At 48.9% G+C, this 22,881-nt stretch overlaps 1 protein-coding gene across 1 annotated transcript in view; it reads left to right on the top strand.

The window, feature by feature from the left end:
* Positions 1 to 22,881, top strand: part of ZNF512B (zinc finger protein 512B) — a 60,976-nt gene that overhangs the window by 18,002 nt on the left and 20,093 nt on the right. The window contains exons 2-8 of the mRNA XM_063147324.1: positions 3,684 to 3,809; positions 5,128 to 5,207; positions 7,480 to 7,608; positions 11,401 to 11,579; positions 11,730 to 11,977; positions 13,994 to 14,065; positions 20,415 to 20,570. Of these exons, the coding sequence (XP_063003394.1) occupies positions 3,686 to 3,809; positions 5,128 to 5,207; positions 7,480 to 7,608; positions 11,401 to 11,579; positions 11,730 to 11,977; positions 13,994 to 14,065; positions 20,415 to 20,570 (988 nt within the window). The 5' untranslated portion in view covers positions 3,684 to 3,685. The remainder of the gene's footprint in view (positions 1 to 3,683; positions 3,810 to 5,127; positions 5,208 to 7,479; positions 7,609 to 11,400; positions 11,580 to 11,729; positions 11,978 to 13,993; positions 14,066 to 20,414; positions 20,571 to 22,881) is intronic.

Genomic DNA, 22,881 nt, shown 5'->3' on the forward strand with positions numbered 1-22,881 from the left:
CTTTTTTAATGGTGTGCTGCTTTTAATGATGCACTGGTTTTAAAAGTTGTTTTTATTTGTGTTGTACCCCGCCTCGATCCAGAGGGGTAGAGGCGGGTAACAAATAAATATATTATTATTTTATTTTATAATTTTGTTTTATTTATTTTTATTTATTTTATTTTTATTTATTTATTTTATTTTATTATTATTTATTATTTTATTTATTTATTTATTTATTTATTGCATTTCTACCACAAATTAAGACCACAAAGTACAATTTAAAGTATAAAACTTAAACCACAATCTAAAAACACAATATAAAAGTACAACCAGAATAAAAACCAGGGAAGCAATACAGAAATTTAAAATGCAGGTTTAAATACAGTTTTAAAACAGCAAAGTTGAAAGACTGAGATGGTAAAAAAAGTACTGGGAAAATAAAAAGTTCTTCACGAAAAGAGAGCTAGGGCTCCTGTATCTTTAACAGTTGCATAGAAAGGGGAATTTTAGCAGGTGACATTGGTATGCATGCAGCACCTAAGTGAAATTCCCTCTTCTCACAACAGTTAAAGCTGCAGGAGCCCTGCCCTCTTGATCAGTTACAAAAGAGGGCAGGGCTTCTGCAGTTTTAACTGTTGTGATGAAGAGGGGATTTCACCAGGTGCTGCATGCATATAAATGAACACCTGCTAAAATTCCCTTTCCTATGCGACTGTTAAAGATACAGGAGCCCTGTCCTCCTTTCCATATGGCCACCCTATCTTCACTTGGCGTCGAAAAGACTATAGCGTAGGTGCAAAGCGAATCTCCTTAGGGAGCTCATTCCACAGCCAGGGTGCCATAGCAGAGAAGGCCCTCCTCCTGGCAGCCACCCGCCTCACTTCATTTCATTACACTCCTCCAGAAACCTCAGTCTGCAAAGCTTCTAGCCCTTCCAGGGCTGTGGAGAATCTTAGACTAATATACTCCGATTTAAGGGTTCCTTCGCTGAAAGCTGCTGTGATTTTTAAAATTATTTGTTGGGACCGGGGAGGGTGGGGATTTCCAGTGGGACTCTCTTTTTGAGGCCCATCATTTTATTAATGCTGAGGATTTAGATAAGACTCACATTCCTCCGTTTAGAGCAGCCTGCCATTAAGAAGGAAAATTGGAAAGTTATCGCAGAGATCTCCTCATTAAAATGCCCCTCCTTCTCAATCCCTGATACCTTGTAGTGAAAATGAGAAAAGAAGCAAAGAGGAGGCCCCAGCTCTTTCAGAGAATCCAGGCAATAGTTTTTAATAACTTCTTTTGCATTTGCACCTGGGGTGAGGATGGGTCTGTAATGAATGGGGGCAGCTTCCACCCCATCTCTTAGGGCATGTCTAGACCAGGCGATATCCCAGAGATCGCCCTGGGATCCTCCCTGTGCGTTCACATGATGCCCAGGGGATCCTGGGGGCAGGGAGGGATGATAGCCGGGACGGCTTTAATCCCGACTTTTCTCGCTGCCTCGGGATCGTCCCGAGACCGTGGGACGTGCAGGCAGCCGTCCCGGTTTCTTCCTGAGTAAACGCAAGGAGCCAGGAACCAGGCATGGGGTGCAGAGCTCTTCAGTAACTCTGTGCCCTTTGCGGGGGGGGGGGGGAAGCGGGATTTTTTTTTTAAAAAAAAGACACTAACCTTCTTGATGGAACGCTCATGCACTCATTTTCAATAAAAAACACACACCAAAATGGCGGATGCAACATCCTCTTCCTCCCGAGACGTTGCGCGCCACGTGTAGACTGAGGGGGAGGATCTCGCGATCACCATATCGCAAGATCCTCCCCCTGCCCTCCCTAGATCTAGTCATGCCCTTAGTCAAACAGTTCGTTGATCCACGGAGATTTGGAAACACCTAGAACATAGGAAGCTGCCGTATCGGAGGTCGAACTATTTCTCCATCTGTTGCAGCCCTCATCCACCTGGAGCCCTGGATGTGTCTCACTAGAACTCCCATTATCCCCAGCTGGCATGCCCATCGCTGCAGGGCTCCAGGTTGGGGAAAGCTGATCTGTTCTGACAGGCAGCTACACCTTCGGGGTCTCCAATACAGGGAGGACTTCGGTAGCACCTTCTGCCTGATCCTTTTTAAATTTGAGGTCGCTGAGATTGAAACTGAAGACCTTCTGCGGGCAAAGCAGTCCAGTGGGATCCACCACGGACCGATGAAACTTTGCGGAAATGTTTGCTCTCAGCATTCGCAGGCGGTGTGCAAAAGAATAAATGTGTGATACGTAGTCACAAGACGAGGGCTGAAAGCCTACTTGTTCAAGTTGGAGCCATAGGTGTGTAGGTGTTGGTGCAAGGAGTGGGTAACGATCGGTTTGTTTTGGGTTTTAAATTGCTTGCTTGTTTTAATTGATTGGTTAGGAATGAATTTAATTTCTGGTTAGTAGTTTATCTAATGTGAGCCAGTGTGGTGCGGTGGCTAAAGTGTTGGACTGGGAGTCGGAAGATCTGGATTCTAGTCCCCACTCGGCCATGGAAACCCACTGGGTCTCTTTGGGCCAATCACAGACCTACCTCACAGGGTTGTTGTTGTGAGGATAACATGGAGAGGAGGAGGATTATGTACACCTCCTTGGGTTCCTGGTATTAACATTCAAAGCCCTAAACGGCTTGGGGCCAGGTTATCTGAAGGAACGCCTCCTCCCATATGTGCCTGCCCGGACCTTAAGATCATCCACAGGGGTCCGTCTCCGTGAGCCCCTGCCGAAGGAAGTGAGGCAGGTGGCTACTAGGAGCAGGGCTTTCTCTGCTGTGGCACCCCAGCTGTGGAACGAGCTCCCCAGAGAGGTTCGCTTGGCGCCAACATTGTTTTCCTTTCGTCGCCAGCTGAAGACCTTTTTATTTTCTCAGTATTTTAACACCTAATTTAACTTAAATTTAAACTCTGCTGTTTTAATTTCATATTTTAACCTATATCAATTTTTGCTGTGTGGTTTTATCCTGGCCGTGCTTTTTATATTCTATTATGTATTTGTGTTTTTAAATTGTTGGTTGTTTTATTATGCTCTTCGTGGTTTTAATTTTTGTGAACCGCCCAGAGAGCTTCGGCTAATGGGTGGTATAGAAATGAAATGAAATAAATAAATAATAATAATAATTCCTTGGAGGGAAAAAGGCGGGATATAAATGCAGTAATAAATAAATAAAATGATGTGTATTTATTGATTTTTATTTATATTGTGTTTTGTATGCTTTGGTTAATTGGACTGCGCTCTGGTATAGAGCACAATATAAATTATTATTATTATTATTATTATTATTATTATTATTATTATTATTTCTCTTTCATATTATATTGACCAGTGCTGTAGGGTTCCTGAAGCATTTCAATAAGTAGGAACATAAAATGGCTAAAGGTGCATTCCCATGCCTGTTTAGAGAGCTCCCAGCATTTCCCAGCCGGCAAGGACTTTTTTCTGTCTAGACACCCAGAGGATGACACCCTGGTCCTCTGGAATAACATAAGAAGAGCCTTATTTGAACCAGACCAAAGGTCCATCTTCTCTCATGTCCTGTTTCCAAAGGTGCCCAGTTAGATGCTTCTAGGGAGATGTGGCATCACGGCAAAAGCCCTCTCTTATTGATGCGGAAGGCGAAACGCCCAGCCTCATGTCTGGGCTCTCATGTCAAGCAATCGGTTTATTTGATCTTCTTCACTTTGCTTTTAGCCATGGCAGATTCATATTCTTACCGAGTTGGAAAGAAGGTGGCCGGATGCAGCAAGACCAGCGCAGACAAAGACAGCCACAAGGCGGAGATGAAGATCAACCCAGCATATGAGCAGTCAAGGCTGGGTAAGAGAGCGGACAGGTCATTTTCCAGGTGGGGCAGAGGGAGAGAACTTCAGAGTTGAGAGAAAAGCCGTGGACCAGGGCTGCAGAACCCCTTTCTGCTTGAGGCCCAAATTCCATTTGGGAAAAGCTCTCGGGGGCTGCGTTCCAGTGGTGGGCGGGGCCAAAAGCAAAAGAGGCGGAGCATGTTTTAGCTCAGTAACTAAAACCTTAGGAGAGGCATTTCAACCTTTTTGAACAGAGCGTGGGGGAAGCATACAAAAGCCAGGGAAATGCCAAACCACCAGTGGTTGGGTGGGGGGAAAGGGGGTTACGAGGGCAGGGGGCATGGACATCTGGGAGACCCCAGGAGGTCCAGATTCGGGTTTTGCAGCCTGGCCATAGGTACTCACACAACAAGGGAAGTAAACACCATAGAGCATGTAGAAGGGCGCATGATAAATGAATGATCTGGTCAGTGGGGGCTAGTGGCTCCAATGTCAGTGGGGCAATGGATCTGCTCCGGGTTTCATTCAGAACCAGCTGAACGGCTTCAAAAGGGGGTTGGATAAATTCCTGGAGGCGAAGGCTATCAATGGCTACTAGCCCTGATGGTTGGGTGCTATCTCCAGTATTCGAGGCAAGAAGCCTGTGTGCACCAGTTGCTGGGGAACATGGGTGGGATGGTGCTGTTGCACCATGTCCTGCTTGTTCATCCCTGGCCGATGGCTGGTTGGCCACTGTGTGAACAGAGTGCTGGACTAGATGGACCCTTGGTCTGATCCAGCATCAGGACACTTCTGATGTTCTTATGTAGAGCTCTAAAGGAGCTCTCCAAGGTGCTGACCTCTGTCCCCAAAATAGGTTCGGCATCTCAGACAGCTCGTCTAGACTTCTGACTGGTTCTGACTGAAACCCAGATCGGATTCATAGCCCCACTGAAAACGAAGCTACCAGCCTCCACTGTTTCCACGCCAAACCTTACTTTTGGTAGAACGTTATCTTCCGTTTCGAACCTCTAAGCCTCTTCCGCTTCCTCTGCTGCACTGGCAGCATTCACACGTGCGGACAAAGAGCGCAAGAGGGGCAGAAAGGCGGCTCTCAGCTCTTGTTTGAATGTGCGCCGATCCAACGGCATCCCTTTGCTGTGGCTTTATTTGTTGGTTCGTTTGTTTCACAAGAACGGAACGCAGATCTACCTAGCCAGTGCTGAGACTGCTTGATAGTAGGACGGGAAAGGTTTTAAATCGATGGACATCCAGCAAGACGTCAATTTGACAGATGTGTTGATTTAAGCCACCTTGTCAATTCACTCTCCCCCACCCCACCCTTCTCTTTGCAGGAAATGCAACCAATGATAAAACAGAAGGCAAGAGGAAAGGGAGACCAAAGGCAGACAGCCAGGCCCTGAAAGATATCCCTGTAAGATTTTCAATCTAATTCATCTTTTCTGATAACTGGAAGGAAGGGAGAAATGGGGGAGAAAAGCAAGCCATTCCAGCTGTTCAGTGGGAACCCAATTCTGCTCTTCCTGCACCTTTTTTCCTGGCAGAATCCCTGGGATGTGTGGATTTCATGGTGGCAACAGCACTGACGGTGGCAGGAGAGACTGGGCGGGGGACGGCATGACTTTGCAGTCAAAATGGGCAGCACAGATCATAGAATCATAGAATAGTAGAGTTGGAAGGGGCCTATAAGGCCATCGAGTCCAACCCCCTGCTCAATTCACCTTAAAGCCACCCTGAGAGATGGCTGTCCAGCTGCCTGTTGAATGCCTCTAGAATGGGAGAGACCACAACCTCCCTAGGTAACTGGTTCCATTGTCGTACCGCTCTAACCATCAGGAAGTTTTTCCTGATGTCCAGCCGGAATCTGGCTTCCTGTAACTTGAGCCCATTATTCCGTGTCCTGCACTCTGGGATGATCAAGAAGAGATCCTGGCCCTCCTCTGTGTGACAGCCTTTCAAGGATTTGAAGAGTGCTATCATGTCTCCCCTCAACTTTCTCTTATCCAGACTAAACATGCCCAGTTCTTTCAGTCTCTCTTCATAGGGCTTTGTTTCCAGACCCCTGATCATCCTCGTTGCCCTCCTCTGAACACGCTCCAGCTTGTCTGCATCCTTCTTGAAGTATGGTGCCCCAAAATGGACACAATACTCAAGATGAGGCCTAATCCTTGCCGAATAGAGGGGAGCCAGTACCTCGCGCAATTTGGAAGCTGTACTTCTATTAATGCAGACAAAAATAGCATTTTCTTTTTTTGCAGCCCCATCACACAGTTGGCTCATATTCAGCTTGTGCTCTGCAACAATTCCAAGATACTTCTCGCTTGTAGTATTGCTGAGCCAAGTATCCCCCATCTTGTAACTGTGTATTTGGTTTCTTTTTCCTAGATGTAGAACTTGGCCTTTATCCCTATTAAATTTCATTCTGTTGTTTTCAGCCCAGCACTCCAGCCTATCAAGATCACTTTGAAATTTGCTTCTGTCTTCCAGGGTATTAGCTATCCCACCCAATTTTCTGTCATCTGCAAATTTGATAAACGTTCCCTGCACCTCCTCGTCCAAATTGTTAATAATAACATTGAAGAGCACTGGGCCCAGGACTGAGCCCTGCAGTACCCCACTCGTTACCTCCCCCCAGTTTTCGAAGGTACTGTTGATAAGCACTCTATGAGTGCAATTCTGTAGCCAACTGTGGATCCACCTAATAGTTGTTCCATCTAGCCCACTTTTAGCTAGTTTGTTGATCAGAATATCATGGGGCACTTTGTCAAAAGCGTTGCTGAAGTCAAGATATATTATGTCCACAGCATTCCCACAGTCCACAAGGGAGGTTACCCATTCAAAAAATGAGATCAGATTAGCCTGGCAGGATTTGTTCTTGAAAAATCCATGCTGGCTTCTAGTAATCACTGCATTGTTTTCAAGGTGCTTACAGACTGACTTCTTTATAATTTGCTCCAAAATTTTCCCAGGGATGGATGTCAGACTGACTGGTCTGTAGTTCCCAGGTTCCTCCTTTTTGCCCTTTTTGAAGATAGGGACAACGTTAGCCCTCCTCCAGTCGTCCGGCACCTCACCCGTCTTCCATGATTTCGCAAAGATAATGAGACAGTGGTTCGGAGAGTTCTTCCGCTAGTTCCTTTAGGATGCAGTTCATCGGGCCCGGGAGATATTTGAACTCGTTCAAAGAAATTAGGTGTTCCTTGACTATTTGTTTATCAGTCTCAAAGTGCAGTCCTGACCAAGGAACTGAACCGAAGTCAGCTGCTTGACAGAGCCAGACGGGACCTCTTAGCTCCTTGTGTATCCTGATCCCAGCTGGGAGCCACAGTATGATGCTGTAGCCATCAGCAGGGGCAGTGCTGCCACACAGCAGAGCCTGCAAACTACCACTAGGGAGTCTGACCCCCCCACGTGCTTTCCACGAGCAGAGATGGCGAGGTGGGGGGGATTGCGCAGTCATCGGCTTTTGCGATGCCCACCCGGCATGCGCTCCCCGTGCACGTGGGTTCCAGATTTGGCGAATGGCTGCTCGAGTAGCCTGCGAGCTAGACCCAATAACTGTTATCACACCCTTTTAGGAGTTGTGTTCTCATCCCTTTTCAGTGAAGTGAACCTTCCTTCCTTTCTCCCCCCCCCCCCACTTTCTCTTTTTACTCTGTTCTGCGTGGACGTTTCCTTTCTCTCAGCTGCCACTGATGAACCAGTGGAAAGACGAGTTCAAGGCCCATTCCAGGGTGAAATGCCCGAATTCGGGCTGCTGGCTGGAATTCCCCAGCGTCTACGGCCTGAAATACCACTACCAGCGCTGTCAAGGGGTAAGGAAGACAGAGGTCTGTGTTCCGTTTTGATGACCCATCTTTACAACTGTCTCCCTTTCAGTACCAGATATATGTCCCTCTAACCTTGTTTCTGTTTAACCCTGTCAAAGGCTTGGCTGCCTTTTTAGGAGCCAGTATTAGAGATGCGAAGGCCTGGGGGAAATAGGGGGAAAACCCATCCCCGCCCTCCAATTTTTCCAAAAATCCCCAGAGGAAAAATTAGGGGTTCCCCCCATCCCCCCCAGGCTCCCCATCCCTAATCTATATACATGATTACATACACATCCATAATCCTTGGTCATGCAAACCCCTATCTGACCCACTTCCAGTATACTTTAATGCATAACTTCTTCCCTATAAACCCTCTCCCTCCATACACACACATGCACACACTCTGATATGCTTGGGAAAGGCCCTGCTGCAGGGACTCCCAGGAGGAAGGAGGGAGCAGAACGGGTTTTCCCAGGGATAAATCATCCCTGGGAAAACCCGATTCTTCCCGCAGTCTTGTGACCGCGGAAGGTGTGGCCGCCCGTCCCAGGTTTTTCCCTCCTCCCTGCGAGTAGCGGGGATCAGTAGAGGGAAGGAACCGGGCCAGGATGAATTATTATTATTATTATTATTATTATTATTATTATTATTATTTATTTATATAGCACCATCAATGTACATGGTGCTGTACAGAGTAAAACAGTAAATAGCAAGACCCTGCCGCATAGGCTTACAATCTAATAAAATCATAGTAAAACAATAAGGAGGGGAAGAGAATGCAAACAGGTACAGGGTAGGGTAAGCAGGCACTGGGTAGGGAAAAACTAACAGTAGAAAGTAACAGTAGAAGTCTGCACAACATGGGGGGGGGAAGCGGGATCAGGGCTTTTTTTTAAAAAAAAAAATATGTACGTTTTAATTGGTGCACTCATGGGCTCATCTCCTTTTTTTAAAAAAAACATTTTTTAATGGTGAGCGCACCACCCTCCTTTATCCCGTGATGTCGCGCCTGCATATGGTCTAAGGGGAGGATCTCGTGATCAGAATATTGCGAGATCTCCCCCTCCCTCCCTCTACAACGGTATGGTGTAGAAAGCGCCAGAGAGAGAGAGAGAGAAGAGAGAGAAAGAGACTGGAGCAGGGCCTTCTTAGTTGTGGCTCCTCAGTTGTGGCACACCCTGCCAAAGGAGCCCCGCCGAGTCTGATTATCCCCCTTCAGAAGGCTTTCCTGCTCAGGCAGGTTTCTGCAAATGTGGAAGTTCTGAATTAGAAGCTCTCAGTTGTTCTTTTCTGTGTCCTGTTTCTTTTACTGGGAATGTACATTTGTTTTTACCGATATGCCACACGTTTGCAAGAAGTAAAGTAGGAAGAAAATTGGGAGGAGAATTTTTAAAGATTACAGGTGAAGAATAGGGGGTCCGCACGTATACTGTTGGTCCGTTTAAATCTGCAGGGTGCTCTGTGCGCTGTGATGGTGTGGTCATAATGGCAAAGGTGAAGAAATTGGTTTTGAATGTGGAAGGCAGCGTCCTCAGAATCTTGGGTTGCCGTGTTAAAACAAAATAAAACAGTCAAGCTTCTAGCCCATAAGATTGAAAGGTTCCATTCGAAAGGATGAAGGAAGCGCTTGGTTCAGGTGATGGCATCCAGCTTGTGAGATTGTGGAGACAGCTCAGGGACGGCTTTATCAGGACCCGTGAGTGCACAGAGAGTCTATTCACATTCAACTGAATGTGAGTAGAACTTCCTGTGGCGTTACACCCCACAAGTCAGTTCCCAAATGTACGTCTGCAGTTTGTAAGTCTGAGGTGAGTTTAGACTGTTGGCCTGAGTGGGTGGAGTTAGAATGTCTTGGGAGGGGTGAGGGGGATATATAAGGGAAGGACTGGGGGGATTGAGGGAGACTTTTAGGTCCTCTTAGAGCAGCCTTCCTCAACCTGGGGCGCTCCAGAAGTGTTGGACTACAACTCCCAGAATGCCCCAGCCAGCTGGCTGGGGCATTCTGGGAGATGCAGTCCAACACATCTGGAGCGCCCCAGGTTGAGGAAGGCTGTCTTAGAGTCTTTAGTGCTCTCTGTGTTTAGAGTACTTAAGTTCTGGGAAATTTGAGGGTCAGGGTAGAGAGTGGTGTCTTTGGAGTGTGGTGTGCACATAGTTGATGTACATTAATCAATACAGATAATAAAGAAAGCTCAAGAGTGAATGTGTGCGAGAAAGGAAAGCGTGTATGTGAATGAGTGAAAGGATTGGATGAAAGGTTTCAAAAAGGTTTTTAAATGTTGTTATTTGAAACAAAGCTTGTGAACTTTTAAAAATAAATTTCTATTATTTTGTTTTTAACGACCACAAAAATCCCACGTGTCTGTTTGGCATTCATCCTCTGACGTTTACACATTCAACACCCGATCTGACAATAATTCACCTCAGCACATATAACTCGCATTGTTTTATTTTATATATTGAAATCCTTCTCCATTTAACCCCTTTCTCCACATAGTTTGGAGGAAGGTGGTTTTTATCCCTCGCCTCAGGCGTATCAAGCGGTGGCGCTTGGCTTGAGCAGGGAGTAGCCGTGGCCGGGTCTGTTGTTCAGAGCCGGTGTCATGGCACTTCCCTGCAGAACTTTCTGCTGAACATGAGAAGGTCGAGCTGTGCTGATAGTCCCAAAGACTATCACACCCAAAGAGAGTCCAGAAATGCAGGCTGTGATGTTGATCCGTATTAACAAACCGGTTTTCATCTCCACTAGGAGCAAGTCTTTTGTGAAGTTAACAGGGAGCAATCCTATGTCTGTTCAGACAAAAAAAAAATCCTACAACTCCTGGGAATTGTAGGACTCTTTTTCTGTCTGAACAGGCATAAGATTGCTCTCGCGGTTGATTAACGCCCTTTCTACACGTTAGGGCCTTCGGGGAGGGAGGGGGGACGATCCCGGAGTTACCTGCTCCCAGGATCATCCCTGGGCATCCAAATGGAAGTGCAACATTCCCGAAGGAAAGAGGGACGTTTCACCCACCATTTTTTTTAAAAAAAAAACAGGAGCTGGAGTGCAATTGCGCTCCAGCGAAAAAGTAAGTAAAAAAGGGAAAGGAAAAGGAAAGGAACCTCTCGTGCAAGCACTGAGTCATTACTGACTCTTAGAGGGACGCCAGCTTTCGCTGACGTTTTCTTGGCAGGCCTTATAGCAGGGTGGTTTGCCGTTGCCTTCCCCGGCCATTATTACCTTTCCCCCAGCTAACTGGGTACTCATTTTACCGACCTCGGGAGGATGGAAGGCTGAGTCGACCCGAGCCGGCTGCCTGAAACCAACTTCCGCTGGGATCGAACTCAGGCCGTGGGGAGAGTTTCAGCTGCAGAAACAGGCCCACCCCCACTCCGCCCCACCCCCCGATGTCTCTGGACTCCCCGCCCCCGGCCCGGCTCCTTCCCTCTGCTGACCTCTGCTACTCATGGGGAGGAAGGAAGAAGCCATGACAGGCGCCCGCACTGCCCACGGTTCTCGGGATCGTCCTGGGGCTGCGAGTAAAACCGGGTTAACCAAAGTCTCGGTTATCCCAGGGAAATGGAGGGATCGTCCCTGCCTGCTTCCGGGATCCCCTGTGCGTCATTTGGACGCACAGGGACGATCCCGGGGGGTGGGGAATCGAAGGTGTAGAAAGGGCCTAAGACTGCAGAGCGCCTGCCAGAGTTCGTAGTGCAGCGTATCCGCAGCCCTGTTTTTTGGCTGGGAGACCGAGGGTTTTCCATTCCTCTCCGCCTCGGTCCCACTCCTTTCTCCCTCACCCTCCTCTCTTGCAGGCCGCCGTGGTGGAGAAGCGGACCTTCCCCTGCCGGTACTGCGAAGCTGCTTTCACGTCCAAAACGCAGCTGGAAAAACACCGGCTCTGGAACCACCTGGACAGGCCGCTGCCGGCCGTGGCCCCCCCGCTAGGAAACAAAGTGCAGAAAGCCGCCGGCAAGGGCGGGGGCAAGAAAAGGTATCGGCCCGTGGCCCTGGCGTCAGAGAGGAGGGGGGCAGCCCCCCACCCCACCCCGCGTGGCTTTGGGATGGAAGGAGGCGGCCAGACGTAAGGAAGGCCTCGGTGCCTTGACTCCGGTTTAAACCAGCCCTCTGTGCTTTGCCCTAGAGCTGCCGAGGGTTCAGCTTCCCCCACCATCCATCCCAAACAGGCAAAGGTGGAGAAGGCCGTCGCCCTGCAGCGCACCGAGAACGGGGAGTGCGCGGCCGTCAGCCCGGGCGGCAAACAGTTCCAGCCGTCGGGCGGCAGAGGCAGTGGGGCGGCAGCCGCCCAGCCGTCGGGCGGCAGAGGTGGCAAACAGCAGTCTGGTCGCCAGGCCGTGGTGCAGGAGGAGGACCCTGAGCGGATGAAGCACAGTAAGACCACAGCGGTGTTTCCCAGGCTTTGGAGAGCTGAGGCCTAAATTCCCGCCCCTGTTTCAAACCCGATTCTTAGACTGGGAAGTGGTTTACGAGGGCCGAATTCGAGTCAGGAACTGCTCTCAGGAGCTGCGTTCCAGTGGTGTCTGTGGCTGCAGGCGAAAGGGGAGGAGCCCAAACACCTAAAATACAAATATCATTTAGATTCACGCTCTTACTGCCAGTAACTAAAGCCTTAGGAGAGGCTTTTTGACCTTTGATGTTATTGTTGTTTTTCTTATTCTTATTATTTATTTCGTTTCTATACTACCATTCTCTGGGCGGTTTACAACAATTCATAAGATAATAAAATACAGGGGAACATTATAAATATGCAAAAATTTAAACCACTGAAATCTGTTTCAATAGAACACTCAACCTGTTCAGGCGGCTGGCATAAATGCCCCATCATATGCCATTAAATGCCTGGGAGTAGAGGACAGTCTTAACCTGGCGCTGAAAAGATGACCATGTTGGGGCCGGGCTCATTCCTAGGGGTGGGTCGAAAATCCGCCGGGGCCGGTGAGCTTACTGGACACCCCACACTCAGCCCTCTCGGACCCCACAGAACACGCCCAGCAGATTTTTGCCCGATGGTTCCTTTATTTATTATTATTTATTTATTTATTACATTTCTATACTGCCCAATAACCAGAGCTATTGAACAATGGGGGCACTGGTCCTCCCTGTCATGTCTAATCCTACTACTGCCCCTGTTTTGGGAGAAGATGTTTCAAGTAATCAATCAGAATCAGATTCAGAACTAGAAGAGGTGGTGCCAGACACCAGCCAGCCTGTACCAGTGGGGGAGGAAGCTCTCACAGGTGATTCCCCAGCTGGGAGTCAGCCCTCTCCAGAGCTTATCTCCTCAAGGCCAAATCCTACACACTCAATGGGAAGTGAGCTTTCTTCCGGAGGTGAGCATCCCCACAAGCTAGCTGATGCTAGGGTCCACTGGAAGCGCAAACGCACGGGGCGGAAGGAAGGTGTGAGAAAGTCAGTCCGATTACACCAGAACCAGCCTCCACACCAGGCTCTCTGAAGTTACGGGCGTTTGGGAAGTGGCTTCTTATTCTTGAGCGGACAATGGTCTTACTTAGTTTGTGTAGTTTTGCCTAGGGGGACGTTTCCAAGAGGTTAGACTCTCTTCAGGTAGAAGAGACATTTGTTAATAAAAGCTTTGTGGATTACTTAGCAAGCCTCGTCATTGGCCTCCCATCGAAAGCAGGAGTTTTCTGAGAAACACGACACTCTTAGGCCTGGGGGGAAATGCACAATTTCCCCAGGCTTGGGGAAATTGTGGTAGTCCTCCCTGCCCCTCCAATGGGGGTCTTAAAAGCCCTAAGGCTTCTCCCCCACTCCGCACCCATCGGTGCGTTTTAGGCCTTGGTGGGGGGAGGGGGAGTGAAGGGCTTTCCCCTTCTACTCGAATGGGGATGGGGGAGAGATGTGGGAAAGCGCATTTTCTGGGCCTCCGGAAGTGCGCAGATTCCCCCGGACTTGCTAATGGCGTGGCTGCGGGAATTTGCGCAGTTTTCGGAGGCCTGGAAAGCACACTTCCTTCCCCCACACACACTCCGCCCCGCAGCCATCGGTGCCTGAAAGGGCCTCTTAACGCTTGTAACGATGGCAGAATTGCCCCGCTGTAGCAGAGGCAGGTCGGTAGGAGCGATGTGCCGTTGAAGCAAGTTTCTAGCTCTCATGATTGTGGAGAGAAGCATGAAAGTGCAGGCGCTTGGCAAAATCCGAGAGGCTAAGCAGGCCTTTCTATGGCCTGGCATCAGACTGCAGCCCTGTGCTTATTTTCCTAAAGGCAAGAAGCTGCAGAATGAATTAGGCAGAAATGGGCAACCGCTGGCCGACGGGCTTAACTGGAACAACGTAGCTCTGTGTAGGTAGGGGCGCTGCCCTTCGGAACTTAGCATGCAGGTGTTTGACCAAATCTTTATTTCTGTTTTCTCCTTTTTGAGTTAGGAAGGAAACAGAAAACTCCTAAGAAGTTTACTGGGGAGCAGCCGTCCATCTCGGGAACGTTTGGACTGAAAGGTAAAGGAAGAGCGGGCCTCCTTTGAGCGCAGGGTATTTGGAACTTTCCGCTTGCAGGGGTGGCCCCTTCCGCATCACCTTTCCTGCCGTGTCGCAGAGGATTGTGGGAGATGTTCTGGGCAGGACGTTTGGTTCAAGCTGGGCCCTAAGCCGGCCTGTTTGGCCTTCCATGAGCTGCGAGTGCACCCCAAATGGCAACACCTTGCAGCCGAACATCATGAGCTGTGATGGGCAGAAGGCCTTTCAGGACTAGGGTGACCATATGGAAAAGAGGACAGGGCTCCTGTATCTTTAACAGTTGTATAGAAACGGGGATTTCAGCAGGTGTCGTTTGTATGCCTGCAGCACCTCGTAAAATTCCCTCTTCATCACAACAGGTAAAGCTGCAGGAGCCCTGCTCTCTTTTGTATCTAGTCACTCTATTTATACTCCTGCAGCTTTCACTGAGTGACCAGAGCTTTAGCTGTTGTTGTGAAGAGGGAATTTTGTAGAATCGTAGAATAGTAGAGTTGGAAGGGGCCTACAAGGCCATCGAGTCCAACCCCCTGCTCAGTGCAGGAATCCACCCTAAAGCATCCCTGACAGATGGTTGTCCAGCTGCCTCTTGAATTCCTCTAGTGTGGGAGAGCCCACCACCTCCCTAGGTCATTGATTCCATTGTCATACTGCTCTAACAGTCAGGAAGTTTTTCCTGCTGTCCAGCCGGAATCTGGCTTCCTGTAACTTAAACCCATTATTCTGTCTTCTGCACTCCGGGATGATCAAGAAGTGCCAGACACGGAATAATGGGCTCAGGTTACAGGAAGCCAGATTCCAGCTGGACATCAGGAAAAACTTCCTGACTGTTAGAGCGGTATGACAATTTCACCAAGTGCTGCATGCATACAAATGACACCTGCTGAACTTCCCTTTTCTGTGCAACTGTTAAAAATACAGGAGCCCTGTCCTCCTTTCCAAATGGCCACCCTATTCGGGACGCACTCAGTGATTGGGTAACTACAACTTTCCCAGGACCACCATTTGAAAACCCAGTGAGTTTCCCTCTACGCTGTGTCATGAGAAGGCTTTTGGGCGCCTTTAACAAGACACCAGGACGAGCTCCCATCCTGGTGCAAACCCTCAGACCTGCAGGCCAAACCCAGCCTACTCGGGGTTCCCAGATGGCCCCGCCCCCTTTTCCCTAACCACCAGCTGTTTGGTGGTTTTTCATCTTTTGTGCAGTTTTTCCCATTCTAAAAGGCTGGAATGTCTTTCCTAAGACTTAATTACTGGTCGTAAGAGCTTTAAGTTAAAGTATGCTGGTATTTTTGAGTATTTTGGCACCACCCCCTTTGCCCCTCCCTCCGTTTTACCTTCAGGCCCGCCCACTGCTGGAATGCGCCTCCCGAAAGCTTCTTGAAAATTGAATTCGGCCCTCTGGGTGAAAGAGGTTCAATGTCCCCTGCATTGGGCAAATTCTGCCAAATTATTCCCTTTTCATCCTGGAGCTGAGCCAGAAGTCCATTTTTCAGCTTGAAATTTTTTTTTGGCGGGGGGGCGCAAAAGCAGGGACTAAAATGGCTCCATGCATTGACATATTTTGCCACTGCTGCTGGTTGTTTCCTCCTCTGGAGGCTGCAGTCTTGTGGACATTTTTTTCTCCCTTTCTCAGAATACTACAACTCAAAGGAGTCATCCCATGAATCTGGCTGGTGGGAGATTGAGGACAAATAAAAGGAAGGACTTCTTCACACAATGCAGAGTTAAACTATGGAACTCACTACCACAAGATGTAGGATGAGCACCAATCTGGATGGCTTTAAAAGGGGGTTGGATAAATTCCTGGAGGAGAAGGCTATCAGTGGCTACTAGCCCTAATGGCTATGTACTTTCTCCAGTATCCAAGGCCGTATGCCTCTGTACACCAGTTGCTGGGGAACATGGGTGGGAGGGTGCTATCGCACCATGTCCTGCTTGTATGTTCCTGGTCGTCAGCTGGTTGGCCACTGTGCGAACAGAGTGCTGGACTAGACGGACCCTTGGTCTGATCCAGCAAGGCACTTCTTATATTCTTAGGATGTCCTATTCCTCCACCACCACCTGATCTTCCTCCAAACAACTGGGTCCTCCTGCCATTGTGATGTGTGTGGAGTCGGGGAAGCCTGTGCAATATGGTAGCTATGGCAGTAAGGGGCAACTAATCCCTCGATAAAAGATCTCGCGTCCACAGCTACAGCCATGATTAGGAAGCAGCCGCCCTGCAGCGTGGCTGGGAGCACTTGATTTCACGTTTCCGCATCAAGATCCATTCCGCTTCGTGGACTAACGTAAGCCAAAAAGGCAACCCCTTTCCCCAAGGAATTTGTAATGCAAATGCTCACCGCGATGGGGAGAGCAGAGGTAGGAGAAGAAAGGAAGAGGCGGGGGGTGGAGGGGCAAAATCGCAGAGAGATGGGGAAAACGGGCGATGCAAAGGTAACACCTGTGTTTGCACAGGGAGCGCACACCTGAGAAAATGCAGCCACTTAGGTGTTTATCTCCCTCCCTTTGCTAGGCTGCCTTTTACGGTTCGCCAGCCGTTCAGGGCTTTATGCTGGCCGTTCGCAGGCTCTTGTCTACATGCAGCCTGGCAGCTGTTTCTGATCCGATCAGACAGCTGGAGCTTGCAGGCGTTGGTGCGTCAGTGTGGGTTGAGCCACTCCGGGCTCTGATGTCTACATTCCCCTGTGGAATGCATCCACTCTCTCCATAAAGTCCTTTTTAAAATTGCATATACCAGCAGTTCTCAGTCCATCCTCCCCCGCTCCACAACGCCCCAGTTGAAAATTTCCGGGGTCTTAGTGGACTACTTAACAGGGCCGGCCCTACCATGAAGTGAGAGGAAGTGGGCACAGCAGGCGGTGGAGCATGGGAAGAGCAGCGCTCTCCCCCTCCAAAGGGTCTCCCGTTTCTTGGTCCTGCCAGCCGCCTGCATGACCAAGAAGCAGCTTCTTGCACGCTCCCTCGCACGCTGCGGCTCCCTCCCGCTCCGCTCGTGCATCTCCCAACCCAGCTGATACCCCCCCCCCCTTACTTGGCTGCCAGCCGGCCAGCTTACTTTTCCTTGTGTGGGCGTGTGCCTCCCCAGTACGCTGCACATATGGTGCTTCCACCTTCAGGAGCTGCATGGCGCCTCCATGAGGTCGGGCGGAGTTTTGCGAGAAGTCCCGGAAGTTCCAGGATCTCTTGCGATACTTTGCCCGACGCAAGGGGTTTTTTAAACCAAATTTCCCAACTGCACAAATGCCCTGTCAAACACCCCCCCACCCCAAGCCAAACACATTATATCTCTTTCACGACTGGACAGATTCTCACCCACACTAGCAGCACCTTAAACTTAAAGACAGATTGACAGGGCACGGCGGACACCCAGGAAGGACGACAGGCCAAGAGAAGGACACCACTGGTGGTCACCTACAGCCCCCAAGTGAAACCACTGCAACGGATCATCGGTGAACTTCAACCCATCACCAGCACAGACACTTCTCTCTCACAAGCCTTGGGAGGCAGACCGGTCCTGGCCTACAGACAACCGCCCAACCTGAAGCGGATGCTAACCAGCAGTAGTACACAGGACAGAGGGACCAGACCATGCAATAGACCCAAGGGCCAACTCTGCCCCCACATCTATTCAGGCAACACTGTCACAGGACCCAACAACATCAGTCACACCATCACGGGCTCTTTCACCTGCATCCTTATATAATTTGTGTTACATTTCATCCCTGACTTGGTCTATTGTTAAGTTCTTAATAAACACATACACATAACACATGTCTTTTTTTCACCATTTTTTCAACTGCACATTATCAAATTTCCAACTGCACATTTTTCCCCCCAACTGCACATTTTGTGTCCGACTGCACACTAAAAAAAAAAAACCTGGCCTGACGTGCAGGTCACACGTGGCTCCTGAAGGTGGAAACACTGTACAGGCAGCGTGCTGGGCGAGGTGGGCGCGTGCAAAGGAAACTAACCCAGCTGGAGGGTGAGTGGGTGGTCTGCACGTGCACCAAGAAAAGTAAGCAAGTGAGCAGACAGGGAGGCGACGGTGGGTTCCCTGTTCAGGCGGCGACCTGGATTGATCCGGGCCCTGCCACTTAATAAACGTCTTTTTTGTTCTACAAATCAACTCTTATGCACAAGTCGTATTTTAATGGCTGTAAGTTCTGCCTTTCTAATCCGACAGTGCACCTGATCTGTGAAGTTGGGGGTCATGTTTGTCAGCTTTAACCTCAAGCCAGGTCCAGCATGCTTGCATTTTGGGGCGGAAGGTGGAAATAGGAGTATTTATTACTATTCATTACATGTCTGTGCCGCCCAACAGCTAAAGCTCTCTGCACCGGTAGATTGCATCGGTGACCTATTATGAAAATTTCGGGCCCAAGGCCCTTTTAGACTCTTCGATAATCCGTCCCTGATCAGAACGCTTCGGAGCTCCATTATCAGGCAAAATAAATCGAATACAGGCCCAAGGGCCAGCCTTCCCCACTGCACCATCGCCTTTCCACCGCCCGCTTGAATATAACTCACGAGTCGCGGATCACGAGTCCTTAGCAGAGCAGAGTTTGACAACCTCTGGGTCATACTAATAGTGCCTAGCATTTGAATAGCACGTTGGCATGTTCAAAGATGGGGGATACTTGGCTCAGCAATACTACAAACGAGAAGGATCTCGGAATTGTTGTAGATTGCAAGCTGAATATGAGCCAGCAGTGCGATATGGCTGCAAGAAAGGCCAATGCTATTTTGGGCTGCATTAATAGAAGTAGAGCTTCCAAATCACGTGAGGTACTGGTTCCTCTCTATTCAGCCATGGTTAGGCCTCATCTTGAGTATTGCGTCCAGTTCTGGGCTCCACAATTCAAGAAGGACGCAGACAAGCTGGAGCAGGTTCAGAGGAGGGCAACCAGGATGATCAGGGGTCTGGAAACAAAGCCCTATGAAGAGAGACTGAAAGAACTGGGCATGTTGAGCCTGGAGAAGAGAAGATTGAGGGGAGACATGATAGCACTCTTCAAAAACTTAAAAGGTTGTCACACAGAGGAGGGCCAGGATCTCTTCTCGATCCTCCCAGAGTGCAGGACACGGAATAACGGGCTCAAGTTACAGGAAGCCAGATTCCAGCTGGACATCATGAAAAACTTCCTGACTGTTAGAGCAGTACGACAATGGAACCAGTTCCCTAGGGAGGTGGTGGGCTCTCCCACACTAGAGGCCTTCAAGAGGCAGCTGGACTACCATCTCTGAAGGATGCTTTAGGGTGGATTCCTGCATTGAGCAGGGGGTTGGACTCGATGGCCTTGTAGGCCCCTTCCAACTCTGCTATTCTATGATTCTATGATAGGCATGGTCTTACTGTAACCTTTTTAACAAATCTCGTTCAGCAGGTCAGGATTAATATCCCCATTTTGCAGTTGGAGTTGTAGCAGAGTGACAGCCTTGCTTGAGGTCCGTGGCAGAGAGGCGATTAGAATCTGATTTGTAGCTCTGTCTCTTAGAGCACAATCCTATGCATGTTTATGCAGGAAAAAATGTCCTACAATTCCCAACATTCTCCAGCCAGTATGGCTAGCTGGGGAATGCTGAGAATTGTCTTTATTTTTTTATTATTTATTGCCTTTTTATACCACCCAATAGCTGAAGCTGTCTGGGAGGTTCACAAAAATTAAAACCATTCGAAGTATAAAACAAACAGTATAAAAGCATGATATAAAATACAATATAAAAGCACAACCAGGATAATGTCAGCAGCAGTGCAGAAATACAAATTTAAACACAAATTTAAAACAGCAGAGTTAAAATTAAGTTGATAGACTGTTAAAATGCTGAGAGAATAAAAAGGTCTTCACCTGGCGTCTGAAAGAATATAGTGTGGGTGCCAGGCGAACCTCCTTAGGGAGCTCATTCCACAGCCGGGGTGCCACAGCAGAGAAGGCCCTCCTCCTGGTAGCCACCTGCCTTACTTCCTTTGGCAGGGGCTCACGGAGAAGGGCCCCTGAAGATGACCTTAGGGTCCAGGTAGGTACATATGGCAGGAGGCGTTCCTTCAGATAGCCTGGCCCCAGGACTTTTTTCTGTATAAAGACGCATAGGATTGCACCCTTAGCCAGTGTACCACCTTTCCTCAATCTGGGTGACCCCCCCTCCAATGTGCTGGACTACAAATCCCATCATCCCCAGCCAACATGCCCGTGTGGGCTGGGGATGATGGGATTTGTAGTCCAGCACATCCAGAAGGCGCCCAGGTTGAGGAAAGCTGCAGGGCCCTGTCGTAGCTTCAAAGATGCCTTCTCTTCCCTGTCAAAGCAAAACTCCCGCTCTTCTGCAGGGCTGGCGAAAGCAGAGGACAAGGCGAAGGTGCACCGAGCAAAGAAACTGGAAGCAGCTCTAAACAGCAGTGGCAACAATGACGAGCAGAAAAAGAAGCTGCTGGGATCCGGAACGAAAAAGGAGGCGGCAGCGGCAGCGGCTTCTTCAGCCACAGGTGGGCCGTTCGGCTGAAGGCTGTGTTTGACGTGGCCTCTGAAAAGAGGCCTGTGGAATGCTGCGTCATTTCCATAGTGGCTTCCTGGCGCCCTCCTGGTGTTTTGGACTACAGCTCCCATAAGCCCCAGCCAGCATGGCTAATGGTTAGGAGTGATGGGAATTGTAGTCCAAAACACCAGGAGGGTGCCCAGTCTGCCTGCCCCTGCCCCAGCTGGATGGATCTGTCCAGAAATGACTGTTCCTTAGTTTTTTAACGCATGCAGCTGAACGTGTACAAATGTAAATGTTCCAAACGGGTGCTTGCAGGAGCGTGAATCCCACACGTGTACGCTCATTAGGAGGACGTGGAGATGGCTGCAGCAGCCCGACGAGATAGCACACTGGGGGCAAATCCAGGCTGGCATCACACACGTAATGTGTGGCACAGCACTGCTGTGAAATCTTGGCTAACTAGCCCCAAGTAGTGGAGTGGTTGGAATAGGAGGCCTACCTGTAGGAGGCTTGAGTGGAAATCCCAGCCCGGCTGCTTCATATTTTCTGATAAGGTATTGCAATAACTATTGAAATTTAAATCGCAAAAAAATCTACTAAAGGCACCAATTGTGAATTGCACGCTCTTTTAAACAGCTAGTTTCCCTGCAACACACGTGGAACCAGTGCCTGGATTTTATTTTATTTTATTTTATTTTACTTTATTTTATTTTATTTTATTTATTTACAATGTTTATATACTATTCCATATCTAAAATAGATTCCGGAGCGGTACACGTAGCAATAAAACAGTAACAAGATAGAAAGATTAAAACAGTAAATTGAAATTGTTCAATTTAAAAACAAAAGACCAATAAAAACATTGGCTGGTCAGTTGAGGAATGCCTGCTGGAAAAGAGTTGTTTTCAGGAGGTGCAAGAAGCAGCACACTGTTGGCACCTGCCTGACCTCCAGAGGAGTTCCAAAAAGAAGGGGCCACCACACTAAAGGCTCTTCTCCTGGTGGGCTCCAATTGGGCCAAAGGTCCATTTAAAACCACCAGGAGCCTGCCCTCTGAAGGCCTCCGTAAGGGAGAAGGCTGCTCCCAAGCTATACAGGGCTTTGTACAGTAGTACCAAAACCTTAAACCTGGGAGAAACATGGCCATTAGAACAAGCTTACATGCTGTTTTTGGCACGATACGTGTGTGTTTTGGGACCGAAACTTGGCTACTTTCTGTCTCCAACTTTGCGCGGTTCATCTGTTAACTCACGGTAAACTTCCCCAACCTAGCTCTCTGCAGATGTGTCGGACGACAACTCCCATTGCTGAGGATGATGGAGTTGTAGTCCCAAACATCTGGAGGCTGCCAAGTCAGGGAAGACTATCTTAGGGGATGTGTGAGTTCTCTCTCAGTCCCAATCACCTCCTTTGGTTTTTCAAGCGCTGGCAAGTAAGATATCTGGAGCATGTGAACAGTGGTACGGGAGCCAAGCAAAATCATGCTTCTCTGGGGATGTCTTTACTGGCTGAAGGAAAGCAGGATGTTCCAAGTAAACACAGCTGCAGCCTCTTCCAGCTGATCCACGTTCCCAGTCTTTTGGATCTCCGATCAATGTGAGGCTGGTCAAATAAACAGCTCAGCAGGCCTCACTTTGGCCTAGTCGTCCACGCTGCGGCGGGAACGAGGCCAGGCCCGCATTTGCCTGTGAGATCACAGAGCAACAACTCTGCCTCTTTGGGCTACGGCCGCCTCATGTGGCGCCATTTCAATAAACGCAACTCCCATCCCTGGCAGTCAGCCCTTGACTGCCCGTGTTAGTTCAGGTGGCACGTTGTGATTCGGAATGGAACTCTTTACTAGGCCGCTCCCAAGCCCTTTGCTTGAAAGAAGAGCCTGGAGAAGAGAAGATTGAGGGGAGACATGATAGCACTCTTCAAATACTTAAAAGGTTGTCACACAGAGGAGGGCCAGGATCTCTTCTCAATCCTCCCAGAGTGCAGGACACGGAATAATGGGCTCAAGTTAAAGGAAGCCAGATTCCAGCTGGACATCATTTACTGCTCTAAAAACTTCCTTTTAGAGCAGTACGACCATGGAACCAGTTACCTAGGGAGGTTGTGGGCTCTTCCACACTAGAGGCCTTCAAGAGGCAGCTGGACAACCCTCTGTCAGGGATGCTTTAGGGTGGATTCCTGCATTGAGCAGGGGGTTGGACTCGATGGCCTTGTAGGCCCCTTCCAACTCTGCTATTCTATGATTCTATGATTCTATGAAAAGCTTTACATATGGGAAGGTCAGGGATTATTAGTTAAAATAATTTAAATTATTTTTATTT

The sequence above is a fragment of the Elgaria multicarinata genome, chromosome 1, assembly GCF_023053635.1.
Source record: "Elgaria multicarinata webbii isolate HBS135686 ecotype San Diego chromosome 1, rElgMul1.1.pri, whole genome shotgun sequence".
Taxonomy (NCBI): domain Eukaryota; kingdom Metazoa; phylum Chordata; class Lepidosauria; order Squamata; family Anguidae; genus Elgaria; species Elgaria multicarinata.